At 36.5% G+C, this 14,536-nt stretch overlaps 1 protein-coding gene and 1 pseudogene across 1 annotated transcript; one reads left to right on the top strand and one right to left on the bottom strand.

The window, feature by feature from the left end:
* Positions 1-2,439: 2,439 nt before the first annotated feature.
* On the bottom strand, positions 2,440-9,423 carry LOC135626238 (eukaryotic translation initiation factor 3 subunit I-like; annotated as a pseudogene).
* An 882-nt stretch (positions 9,424-10,305) lies between these two features.
* LOC135627289 (NDR1/HIN1-like protein 13) lies at positions 10,306-11,460 on the top strand. The gene has a single exon (XM_065133336.1). It carries the CDS (start codon positions 10,330-10,332, stop codon positions 11,122-11,124), a length of 795 nt encoding a protein of 264 aa, XP_064989408.1. The 5' UTR covers positions 10,306-10,329; the 3' UTR covers positions 11,125-11,460.
* Positions 11,461-14,536: the final 3,076 nt, after the last annotated feature.

Genomic DNA, 14,536 nt, shown 5'->3' with positions numbered 1-14,536 from the left:
ATTGAAGACTGAAAACAATAGCTCACAACAGAGATACAAGACACGACTAGTTGTGAAAGGATTCAGTCAGAAGAAAGGTATTGACTTTGAAGAAATATTTTCTCCGGTTGTGAAAATGTCCTCTATCCGAGTTGTTCTTGGTTTGGCTGCCCGCTTGAATTTAGAAGTTGAACAACTTGATGTAAAAACAGCATTTCTTCATGGTGACTTAGAAGAAGAAATTTACATGGAGCAACCAGAAGGTTTCAAAGTCAAGGGAAAAGAAAATCTGGTATGTAAGCTTAGGAAAAGCTTATATGGACTCAAACAGGCACATAGACAATGGTACAAGAAGTTTGATTCCTTTATGATGAGCCAAGGGAATGATAGAACCACATCTGATCATTGCGTGTTTATGAAGAAATTTTCAGATGATGATTTTATTATTTTACTACTATATGTTGATGATATGTTGATTGTTGGTCATGATGTTGGAAAAATTGAAAAGCTTAAAAGAGAGCTAAGTAAGTCTTTTGCCATGAAAGACTTAGGATCGGTGAGACAAATACTTGGCATGAAGATTCTTCGTGATAGGAAGAAAAGGAAGATTTGGCTATCTCAGGAGACTTACATTGAAAAGGTTCTTGAAAGATTCAACATGAGTAAAGCCAAAGCAGTTTGTTCTCCACTTGCAGGTCATTTCAAGCTGAGTTCAAAACAATGTCCTACGAGTGAGAAAGAAAAAGAAGAAATATTCAGAGTGCCTTACTCATATGCAGTAGGCAGTTTGATGTATGCTATGGTTTGTACTAGGCCAGATATAGCTCATGCAGTTGGAGTTGTTAGCCGATTTCTCTCAAATCCTGGAAAGGAACATTGGGCAGTAGTGAAATGGATATTAAGATATCTAAGAGGTACTTCCAGGTTGTGTTTATGTTTTGGTGATGATGAACCTGTGTTAGAAGGTTACACAGATGCAGACATGACAAGTGATACTGATTCCAGGAAGTCCACTTCGGGATTCTTGATGACATTTGCAGGAGGAGCAGTCTCTTGGCAGTCTAAGTTACAGAAGTGTGTTGCTCTATCAACCATAGAAGCAGAATACATAGCAGTTACTAAAGCCTGCAAGGAAGCTTTATGGATGAAAAAGTTTCTATAGGAATTGGGCTTGAAACATGAAGTATACACTGTTTACTGTGACAGTCAGAGCGCCATTCACCTCTCTAAGAATTCAACATACCATTCTAGATCCAAGCATATTGATGTGAGATATCACTGGATTCGTGGTGTGCTTGAGATGAAAGAATTACAGTTGGAAAAGGTACATATCAATGAGAATGGTTCAAATATGTTGACAAAGTCTTTGCCTAAGGAGAAGCTTGAAGCATGTAGGCGAAGAGCGGGCTTGGTACAACCCATCATATGAGCTAGAGGGGGAGAATTGTTGGGTCCAGTCCATATGTGGGCTTGGACAATTTGGGCCATAAGCCCAAATCAACTAATTGGAGATTAGAGAGAACGAAATTAGGGTGAGATTAGAGTAAGAGCATGCGGCGACGTGCAGAGAAAAGAGGAGAGAGAAATAGAGAGAGAAAGTAAGGTTTCTGAGTTTTTCTGCTTGACGATCGGTGGCCAAACGTTGTCAGTTTCGGCCCAAATTTTATGTGGAGAATCCTTGCAGCAAACTCTACAATCCTAACGGTGTTGATCTGCAATTTACCCTCTCTAAGGTACTTTCCTGCGATATCCACTCTATGAGACCTAGAATTCTCTTTTGAGGAGATCCATCCTATGTGATGAAGATATGCAATCCTTGAGCCAAGATCTATGATCTTGATGTTATTCTGATCCTCTAGTTATTCTAGAGAAGACATACTGTAAACCTGTTATCATTATTATTGATAGTGAAAGTTTGAGGTGAACTACGGTCCCGTGGTTTTTCCCACATTAGATTTTCCACGTTAAAAAGATTTGGTCTCACTGTGTGATTGATTTATTGCTCTATTGTTTATGCTGTGCTGATTGATATTAGCATTTTGATATCAAGTTGGTATTTTGATGAGAAACCTATTTTGATACACAAAGAGGGAAAAGAATTATTCCGCATTAACAGGTTTCTTCCCAACAAATATTTCACGAGATGAAACAAGATTAAATATTTCACTTTCGTAAATATACGAATCCCAATGTAATTTTTAAAAATATAAAGACCAAACTAGTAAAGATAATTAATTAAAAAGATAACCTATAACTAACCCTCCGTTCATTTTCCATCTGAATAGTAAACAAGACAAACCAGATTGAGAACCTAACACAATAAGTCCACTGCAAACGATCACAATGCATGCGATAAACCCACAAGGTTGCCCTGATGGAATAGCAGCAGTACTACCAAATGCCTTTGTAGCCAAAATGTCTGATGATGAAAGCAGTTGCAGATATAGATGCGCTAACTCGTTGAAAACTCGGTATAAACAAAATTTATTTGTTGATTAAACAGTAGTACCTACAGAAGCAACTCGTTGTCCCAAAAAAAGTCTTGATACTGTTATGATATTAGTAGTGCAAAACAAATGTCAGGGTCAATCCAAGGTTACAATGCACCATATAGAGTTACCAACAACAGAAGTCCCCACTCTTCATCATTCATACAAGTCACAAAGTCTGAAATCCCCCTCGCACGGTTGCATGACACCAAATCTGAAAGATAGAACATACCAATTGATGCAACAACAATGATATCTTTATCCTTTTTCACTTCATCCTTTCTATAAACAAAAACAGGGCAAGGGCAATAAGAGAGTACCTCATAATTCCATGTTCACATCTTAATGCTGAAGTAGTCTGGATCGAAGTGATGCAGTCTTACATAGCCATCTTCACCACCACTCGAGAAACTATTAAAAGCAATGGAATTGTAGAAGAAATAAGCTTGAGAACTTATAGATATTTATATGACTAGGAAGCACGTACAGAATGGACCAATTATCCAATCCCAAAAGGTATGGGTCCAAGGAAAATAAATCAGAAAATGAAATTGATTGAAGCCCACATGCTCGATTTAACAATGTTCATTACATTATGTAGAAGCAAAAAAGAAACATGGTAAAATCTGGGATATAAATTGCACAGCCAAGTCTGCTAAAAACCATCACAAATTCACTACCCTGTTCTAAAGGCCTCTGTAAGGAAGGCTCCTTTTCCCTTTTTCATGCTTCCATAATTCCACCAAATACAATACATTTAGGTCTATTATCAACCAATTACTGGCAGGCCATGATTATAGAACCTCTCCCTCCAATATTGGGTGCCAATTTCATTATTTCATATTCCATGTAGACAACAATTTGGAATAAAGAAAACAAACTCCAAGAGATCATATATATTTGACTGTACTGCAAGTAATTTGTCCTTAACACAAAGTGCATCAGGAGAACAAATAGAACTATTGGTTCTTTATGCAAAATTTTGCAAAGAACCAGAAGAGACATGGTTTCTCGTTCATTAAACATATTGCTCCCTTATATCTTCCCATATCTAAACTATGAGAACCTCCATGGATCCAATGGTACCAATAAAGTATCTAAAATTCATCACAAAAATTACATACAGAATGCTGTCAACAAAGTTCCAGGACAGCAGTTCCAGTATCCTCTCTTCTACTATCATCACCTATTCAACTGCATTACAAAAATTAGAAATGCAGCAAGATGGGAAAATTGAAGGGTGAAACAAAATGAATATTTTTTTGAAAAAAAAGAGAATTTATTAATGCTTAGGAACAGGAACAAGCAGATTTAGAGACATCAGAGCTCAAAATAGGCCTTAGTGAGGCACAGGGGAAATCCATGTCCCATGTAAAGCAAAGCAGAATTTCTTCCCTCATTGAGCAGCCAATCAGCCATCTGAGCATCCTCCCCTAAAATATAACTTTGCAGCTCTTGAAACAGAAACATAATCAAAGTCTATTCATAGATTATGGAACCGCTACCTATCTGATTGCCAAACCAATGTTTGGAACAACCAGGTCAACAGAAAAAGTATATTGAAAAAAGGAACATATAAGTGAATTTTGACAGGGACAGTGAATTTGCCACATTACATGTGCAGCCACATGGATACACTTGCAAATGCATGCACCTACACTATAGGCTAGGATCAAAGTAGATGGACCAAGGAAGAGTTAGATAACTCAATATAATCAACATACAATATCAATGGTTAGACCAGAAAATTCATTTAATCGCTCCTGATCTTTTCAAGATTAACAAATATATGTCCATTTTGAAATGCAACATGAGATGGAAAACTAACCTTCTCCCATCAGGGCTGAAAGCCAGAGCATTGATAGGTTCCAAAATGCCCTTTCACGCCCCGATTTCTTCTTGAAGAATCTATTCCAAAAACAACTATAGGATAAATAAACTCATGAAGAATTTAGTCAAATACAAACACTAAGATTCTTATCAATACAATGAAAATGAACTAGTTCACCTTGTGAAAGAATTTTGCCTCAAATTTTCCAGCACGATGATCAGTAGTCGTGACATGTACTGCCTCTTGCCCCGCAAAAGAAATTGGCAGATAACAAAAAAGCTATTGAGACCTGACGCCACGGTTTCAAATACCAGTCGGATCAGTACCTTCTGATCAGTATTCACTTAATACAACCAGAATGGTGCCAGTCCAACTGGTTGCCAAAACTAGTATTGGATCAAGAATAAAACCTTACATTAGCTAACCACTATGGTGTAAAATAAGATAAAGGACTATGGTATGCAACCAACTTTTACCACTGCATTAGAAATATCGCTTAGCAAACCCCAACTAGTTCCAAATATTTGGTTGAAATCCCAAAAGAACCCATTCATAGTACGGTTCCAACTCCAACTTGAGAAGCTGAAACAAAGCATCACACTATAGATACAAGCATTCCCTAGTTCATTATAAATTAAATGTTGTGGCTGTCAGTTAAAACTGTCCGCACATGGTCAACCATAGAAGCTCCAATGTCATGAGAAACATAATTGATATCAGTCAATTACAATATTCAAGGTTTGAGATACTATATCTAGTGTGGACTTTAGCCTATCCCTCAAAGTTACAGCAGTTTCTTTTTGTTTTGAACAAAACATTAGGTGACAAAGACAATGATTAAAATCTAAATAAGGTTAAAAAAACACTTTTTTTTTTGGAAAGTCGGTTAAAAAAACACTAGCTATACAACTATAAAAAGTGTCTTCTAAGAGACCGGTGTTAAGTTTTAGTTAGTACTACATCCATCCTATACTTACCAGCTAGTGGAATACGAGCCAAGAAAATGTCAACCAAACATACAATTTACTTGTTCGTCATCATCATATATTGTGAAGTTGTATCATTAGCTGCAAACAACCTCTTTTTAGAAACAAGTAGCAATAAGTTTATTTGCAGGAGAAATCAAGAATCTCAACAAAATATGATAAATGATTTAAGAATCATCTACACTGAAGAACACTTCTTATGGAAAACCATCAAGATAAGACTTAGATGAAACACATGCAAGGAACACGCAAGATAATGTACAACACAGACCTTCAGAACATCATAGATATATAAATAGAAAACATATGCAAAACTCTAACAATTGTGGGCCAGCTTCTTTGTCAATGTCAAATAAATAGAGAATTTCACACAGAATGCCATGCATGCTTTGGCTCACAAGTGAAAGCATAACTTAATGACAATGACAAGTAGAAGGCAGCTTTGCAAAGCAAAAAGTAAATTTACAGAGAATTGTTTACATACATGATCAAGAAGTGGAGAAATCGCGCAAGAATTGACAGGACGCTCCGTCACATATGTTTTGACAAGTGTCAGAGTTCTTATATCCCAGACTTAGAAAACAAGAAATCAGGAAAAATAAGAGATAGATAAATAAATCCTAGACTGAACATAATGGTGAGCATCATAGAGCAGCATTAAGGATAATGGTTGGCACCTTGGCAGATTTATCCAAGGAACCAGTCAAGAAATGGGAACCATCTGCAGATTTTGAGAGTGAGCTAATTGTTTTCTGATGACCAGTTTCTTTGTCAGATTCCTTCAAGAGCTGACCAGTCTGTAAAATTTACATACAAATGCACTGATAAATATAAAAGAAATAGGATGCAGAAAACAAAGGGATATATGCCAATGATTAACAGCAAGATTTATAAAGTCGATGTGTAAGTCAGGTATAGTAAGTTAAATTACATGATATTTCGTTGCTGTTACCTTTATTTTGATATATCTTGACAATACTCTAAGCCAATGCAATCCATAAGGTTAATGGATGAGTTACCAAACGGAAATCCTCAGTCAGATAAATGGGGAAACAATACATTACATGTAACTTAAGGTTGTCAACCATGGTTTGTTGCATCATCTACATCTTCCCATGGGCCAGCTACTTACTTTTGATATCCGACTCATGGTAACAGCATTGCCAAAACAGAAAAATGTTTCTAAAGAGGAAAACAAAAGACCCAACATGGACTGTCACATTCTGTGTAATGAAACTATGTTGTTCCAAGTATCATAGTTGACACTATGCAAAAAATATTTCTTAACATTAGAAGACGAATTTCCATATAATAATGTAAGCATCTAACTCCCTATCCATCACTTCCGCATAGTATAGCCAAAATAATCTACGATCAAAGTATACTTCACCTCCTGTACTACATTATGCTCAATAGAGGAAGCCAAAAACAAAAAGTTTAAAACAAAATCATTTCATGTGAATATCAACATGAATGTTATAAAATATGTGACCAAATAAAAGCATATGAAAGGAATGATGCAACCCACCTCAGTATCCCATACTCGGATTACTGCATCTTCACCAGCACTTATAATAGTCTTGTTTAGTGGTCCCCAAACAGCCCTATTTATAGGTCCCTGAGGCCCCTTGATTGTAAGGACTGATTCACTAGTCTCTGCATAAAAAAACATTTCACAAGTGAATAATTGACAATGTTAGAGAATAATCAGAAATGAAAAAATCAGGCATTATTAAGAAATAATAATACACATATAACATGAGAAAGAGGGTGAGCCTTGGAGCCAGTCATGCTACAGTAAATTTATTCATTTGTGACCTTGGATGACAGAGTTGAAGTCATAGCAACAACCTACTGAAAGCTACATATATCAACCCCTTACCAGATCGATCCTGCACACATGGGAGCCTCGTGCGCTGTGACGGTGCCATTGTTATACTTTCCAATTTCAGATGGCCATTGCAAGTGGAAAAATAAAATTAATGTGACAAGCCAACAGAGGAAGGATAGTGCTCAGTTGAGGAAAGGTGGAACAGTCAACGTCATTAATACTGTAACAGAGTTGGGATGAGCCCAATGATCTGAAAAGTTGTACCAACAGAACATGCTAAACAATTATCACTAAGAAGGTTCTAAATTCAAAATTTTGCTTATTTATCACTTTGTCATTCATACTTCAATCAACTAAAAGTTTATAGAAAACACTAAACAAGGTGTACCCAATACATGAAGCTCTTGCCAATGCAGGATCGGGAGAGGAGAGGGTCAATGTACACAGCCTTGCCTCTAAATATAGAATATAGAGAGGTTGTTTCCATGATAATACTATTAATGAAAAACACTCGCAGAAAATAAATTAATGGTATTATCAGTTTGTTGGTGAGCATCTAATAATGATAATATTAAAAAAGAGCACAAATCACAGTCAATTATAGAACATGGAAGGCTAATAGGTCTGAATATATAAGGATAAGATGGGACAGATCTTGATCTTTCTTTCTCTGCTTTCGTCGAAAAATTTTCTTGTTCTATATGTGTACTAACATAACCAAACATGCAACTTAACCATTGGTTCTCAAAGAAGTGTAAGAACTACAACTTGGTCATGTTCGGATCCAAACCTCTAATAATAAAAGTTTTAAAGTCTTATTGAACTTCGAGTTGATCAGAAGAGTCATAACAAAGAGCCATATAGGCGAGCTGTAGCGGCTATATCCTTTTAGGATTGTGTATCAGAGAAAGGCACGATGCATTTGTGATAAATTATTGGTATCTAAGAATAGAATCAGCTAATATTTGCAGGTTTCTTGTATCTTGCCTAGGTCTCTCTATAATATTAAATTCTGATAGTTCTACTTCTATCTTCTATTTTCTGGTCTACCTTAATACTGCATAGGATGTCAATAATATTTAGCTATATAGACAACAAAGAAGACTTCCTTCAGGGTGCGTATCAATTGTAGAACGAGATAATGTTAGACAGTCCCTACATTCATTAGGATCTCTGGAAATTCATTTCACTTGGATGGTGGATGGCAACCCCATAAACGGATCAATTGTGATTACAGCAAGTTTATCAGCAACAGAGAAATCCACAGATTTAGCAGGAGAATCAAAGTTGAAAGAGAAGAGTTGAGTTCCTGTCTGGACATTCCACAGCTTTACGGTCTGATCTGCACTTCCTGTAATTAGGCGCATAGAATCACCTAGATACATCACCAAAAGAATGTCAATTACACAATCATAAATACATAATCTCCAACGATAAAAGACTTGATCTCAAGTAGATAGTTATCCCAGACAACCATTCTGCTAATTTAATAATTCCTGTAGAAACAGACACAAACAATACATTGAGGCAGAATCAAACGCACCAAGATATATTTGTTCCTCAAATTTTCAATGGACATAAACCATTGGATATTTTTCTGACTTCAAAATGGAATATTGTCACAATTTTTTGCTTTCGGATGAAATATTAGATTTCTCACAAAGAAGCAAATCTTAAACAATTTACTTTAGCGATAGGAATACCAACTGCAAAGACAGCATGTGCAGCACAAGAACAATAGAGTTTCAAGAAAACAAGCAAACAAACACTAATTAGGTCCCACGAGTGGAAATGCAACCATCAAAAACATAATTTTCTTCCAAAACTCGATTAAATGACAACAGACCGACAACCATGATAGTTATCAAGTTCAAACAATGAAACAAAAGCAACAAAATCGAAACCTTTACATATATAAACCAGGAAAAAGAAACATTGGCAACATCCAAAACATTTCTTCAGAAGGCATCGCAGCCAAACAAAGAGAAAGCATGTCCCGCGCAGAAGAACTCACGGGAGACGTCGCAGCACCATACGGCGCCATTGTGTCCACGGTAGGTGCCGAGCCTCTCGCCGTTATCGGCAAACCAGACGGTCGGCGTGTGGTCGGTCCTTGGCACGGGAGAAGAGCAAATCTCCCTCCCTGTTGTACTTGAGGAACGTCAGCGGCCGCTCATGGCCCTTCATCAAGATGGGCGTCATGGCTTCTCTCTCTCGACCTCTTCACTTAGCGTGGAAGAGAAACCCTTGTAATTCTCGATTTAAGAGGTCTGTCGGCCGGAGAAAATGGGGTTCACGTGGAGCCGAGCAGATATTATCTGTTGGGTTGCAATGATGAACATGCTATATATAAATCGGACCGAGTAGATGGGGTTCATGTCGAGCCGAACCAAACTGAACCAGTTCGGTTAGACCTGGCTGAACGCTGATTGGGTTCATGTTGAACCGAGCCAAACGAATCCGATTTCTATAATGGGCACGCCAATCCGGCTTACTATCCCATGCGCCGATATCAATGTGTGGCCCGGTTCTTATTAATTCAACAAAGTAAGAAGACTCGAGCAATATAGAAGAACAATAACAATATAACGGTAATGTATCAATTATCTTAGCGATATCTCAACACAATATCCTAGTAATTAATGTCTTATAATAGTATAGGTTATATAGGTTTGAGGTTCCAATGCATGTATAAAACATCTTATATATCATTTAATATAATAAAAATTTTAAATATTATTTAAATATTATATATAATGATGTAACAATTCATTTCACATTATCATTTTTTTATTTTTAATTAAAAAAAATAAGTAACAAAGATGATATTTAAATATTATATATATATATATGTATTAATTATTACCTTGTCTTGTTTATGTCCTGGCCTCCACCCGGAATCCGGTTCAAGACAGTTAGGCCCGGTTGGTTGATGTTTGACCATTGAACAGGTCAATGGGTTGACAACAATAGGCTCTGTCGGTACCTGGGCTGGAGCTGTCGGCTACGTGTGCGGGTGTTCCTCACCTCCTCTCTCTCCTCCCTCCCAACCTCCCCCGTGCAACCCCCTCGCCTCCACCACTACCACCACCTCCTCCACCTCTTCTTCCTCCTCTTTTCTCTCCACCTACCGTCATCGCACCTCCCCCTTCCCCCTAACCCCCACCCCCCCGCCACCCACTCTGCGTCCCTCCCTTCGCTACCCACCCTCCCATGGCGGAGCGGGCGCCGCCCAGCACACCGCCTCAGCCGGCCGCCGATGCTCCCCCTGACCCTGCCACCGCCGCGGACCCCCCCGCCGATCCCAATCCCCATCCAGAATCCTATCCCCAGCTCGGCACCTACGTCGTCCAAGTCCCCAAGGACCAAGTCTACCGCGTGCCGCCGCCCGAGAACGCCTACCTGGCCGAGCGGTACCGCAACAAGGACAAAACCCGGCGAAAAAGCCCCTGCGTCGGCTTGCTGAAATGGATCCTCGGCGCCGCCCTCCTCATCTTTTTCCTCCTCATAGTGATCGTGGTCGTCTTCTTCGTCACTGTGAAACCTGCGACGCCCACGTTCGCCGTCGAACGCCTCTCCGTGAAGAGCTCCGGCACATCCGACCGGAAGCCGGAGTATGATCTCACGATGAGAGTCCACAACCCGAGCCAGAAGATGGGCTACGCCTATGAGGCCGGAGGGACGGCGGTCATGGCCCACAGCAACGTCGACATCGCAGCGGGGAAGACGCCGGGGCTCCACCAAGGCTACCAGAACACCACCACCTTCCGACTGGTTCTTCATGGCTCCAACACCGACGGGCTACCGAAGACGATCGATCGGAGTCTGAATGGATCGAAGGACGTTGTCCCGCTCGAGGTCACAGCTAGGTTCGTGGTGACGCCAAGAGCCATGGGGCTGGATCTGTGGACGACGAGCTTGGACTTGGCGTGTGCTGTTCGAGCAAGTGGACTGGGCAAAGAAGCTCGTATCGTATCTCAAGAATGTAAGTCCAACCTTAAGCTGTGACCGAGGTGATGATGGAAGGATGAACTGAAAAGAAATAAGCTATCCTCGAGCTTTTTGTTCTTGAAGGTGTTCCCTTTTTTTTTTTTTTTTTTGTTGTTGTTTTACTGAAGGACTCGACCAATTTAGAGGTCGTTTGTAATATTGGTGTGTTAAGGGTTGTAAGATAGACATAATTGATTTGTTTTGGTGATTCATGCAGGGATGGATGGATCTCTGCAGTCAAGAAATAAAAATAATCTGTACTCAAATCTTCTCTTATAAAACCTCGTTTATTTATTATGTTATAATTTGTCGGTTTCTACCTATTACATTTCATTTCGAAGGTCAATTAACATAGATTAGGCATAAATTGTTCTTGCCATAGACTATATATATATATATATATATATATATATATATATATATATATATGCATCCTGTAATTTTGATTTTTTTCTTTTTAGAACATCTTTACTTGAAAAATATACAAACAACATTCCTTGGTGAACTGTTTTATCCCTTGATAGCTAAGTCACTGTTTTTCATCCAAAATAGTGGTTTTTAGTTCTTGATGATATTGATAGACATACGAGACATCTAAGTTTGAATTTAAATCTTTTCTTCAATAACTTAAGTTTTGGGACTCTTTTTATAGATTTGAATGATCCATTTTATTATAATAAGGATGATGCTAGTGGTGATATTTTCAAAATTAAATTGACTGAAAAAAGATTAGAAATCAAAGGTAATACAACTCAAATATTTATGATGCATTAAATGTTATAGGTCAAGGAATTATTTTAAGTGAGGATATGCATAGTAATATTGAATAAGTACTTACGATTTTAGTTAAGATGATAGTCTGTTGTTAAACACACCAGTTCTTCCTGATTATCATTCATACAATATTCTATTTGTTGGTTGGTATGATATTTGAATAATATTAAAGTTATTTTATTATATTTTTTATATATATTATTTTTTAACTTAAATAATATTTTTGTATAGTTGTTTAGGGGATAGGGCTCAATTTTAAAAAGTGTTAAAAACTATGCTATTCATAGAAATTTTGAGATTAAACATGTTGTAAGTAGAAATTATAAGATAAAAATAAAATGTAAAGTTTTTTTTTATTACCAATGGATGATAGTAGCTCGTGGTAGAACCGATAGTTTTATAAAGAGTTTTAATTGTAATTGTAATTTATTAAGTTTCATAAAGAGTATAATTGTAATGTATCAAAATTGAATGGGGATCATAAGAAATGTAACAATACCTTTGTTACAGATTAAATTAAAATATCAAGTTTTAACAAATGTTGATTATACTTCAAAGATGGTTATTCCTAATATTAAAAAAAGATTTAAAGTTATTGTTTCAAGACTTATTTTGCATGAAAGATTATACTTAATAGGTTCGTGATGACTTTGATTAGTTAAATATTGATATGATTTTATTTTTAAGAGAGTTAAAAATATATAATTATGAGACTCGTGTCCAAATGATAGTTTCATCATAAAATCATTTTTAAATAATATGTTGAGCTTTAGAAGCTTAGCTTACTAAGTTTCAAATTACATATGCAATATGTTATTGGCATCGATATTGTATATCTCTCAAGCAAATCTCTCGGTGCTTTGATGATGGCTACAACTTTTAATAGATTGTTTTTAATTATATTTGTTTTGATGGAAATTGAGTGTAAGGATTCATGAGAGTAATTCTTGCATCAATTAAGAATATATATTATGAGATGCGAAAATTTGATTATTGTAAGTGATTGAAATCTAAAAATTATTTTAGCTATGAAAGAAATCTTCCCAGCATATCATCCTTATTGCATGGTTCATCTATTTAAAAATTTTACGAGCAATGTGTGAGATAGAGAGGCTATAAAATTATTTTAGGTTACTGTTAGATCTCGTATAAGTTTAATGAATGCATACAAAAATTTAAAAAAAAGTTTCATATGGATATATGAAATTAAGGAGAAATGAGCTTTTGCATATTTTTTTAGCCGTTGTTATATAATGCTTACCACAAATACATCAGAAAGTATGAATTCATTATCGAAGAATGTTCGTACCTTGTATATTACTTTTATGATTGAAATGATTAAAAGGAAGGTCGCTTAATGTTCTACATCCGAAATAGCTAATAATTTAAAATCAATTTTTATAAGTATTATCAAGGATTAACTTATCAAGGTGAAGAACCAGGGTCGATATTATGATGTTTTTCCTTATACTCGTATTGAATTATAACCATACACATCTTCTGAGATAAGATAGTCATAATGGATTTAGAGAAAAAAAATTTCTCATGTGAACATTTTAATATTTTAATATTTTAATATTTTCATATTCTCATACTATGCTTGCAATTTGGTATATGAATGATAATCCATATTCTTTTGGTAAAGATTATTATAGAGCTAACACATATAAAAACATCTAAAATGATAAAAATATTTCGTATGAGAAATGAACAATATTGAATACCATAAGAATATATATATATATATATATATATATATATATATATATATATATGTATGTATATAAATTAAAATATCTTCTAGTTAATGCCTCTTCAGAATTATAATATTGGTAGTAGTTTAAATAAGTCCAAAGACTGCTGCTAACTACTAAGGCGATAGGAAGGTAATTTCAGAGTCTAGTGGGTCTTTGTTCATAAGAAATACGAACTTGACATACTGAGATGACAGCCATTGATTTAAGATAGTCAACTTTCAGAATCCAGTTACTAACTTGCAATGATTTATTAGATCTTCTCTGTCAGACAAAGTCGAGATATGCAGCCTAAGCAGAACAAGTATGTTCATGTAAACTTCCTTACTGTGTTATTGATTCATAGATCATGAAATGTGCAACTACGTACAAAGATCACCATCATGATCTATACAAGGAGGAGCAAAGAGCAACGAGACCAATCGCTAAGCCAAGCATAACCAGATTCAGATGCATCCTTTCGAGAAGGAAGGAGATGGCTGCAGAGGTTAGAACAACTTCATGGCTAATAAGGATTTGGAAAGAAAATGGGGAGAAAAGAATGAAGTGGAACAACGAGCGTTGGCAACCAGTTTGATCTAAAACATTTGTTAGAGCTGGTCCCAGAAAATTTACCAAAGAGTAATTTTGACAATCCAACAAAGATAATAAAGCGGAGAGAATAAAAGTGACAAGAACACCATATTTATGTGGTTCGATCAATTAACCTACATCCACGGACGAAGGAGAAGCAAATCACTACTATAATAAAGAGAGACTATTACAAATACCTTAGGAAGATGTTCCTAGACCATAAAACACCCGAATCTATTAAACAAAAAAAATCTAAACTATAAGCCCATACTATTTAACTGAGTGTGGACTTAAACCCAAAGCAAACACTTAGGTTTTTCTTGTGGTGC

Source organism: Musa acuminata, chromosome BXJ2-11 (assembly GCF_036884655.1).
Source record: "Musa acuminata AAA Group cultivar baxijiao chromosome BXJ2-11, Cavendish_Baxijiao_AAA, whole genome shotgun sequence".
Taxonomy (NCBI): domain Eukaryota; kingdom Viridiplantae; phylum Streptophyta; class Magnoliopsida; order Zingiberales; family Musaceae; genus Musa; species Musa acuminata.
The sequence above is the reverse complement of the archived record's forward strand: the minus strand, read 5'-3'. Positions and strand labels throughout refer to the sequence as shown.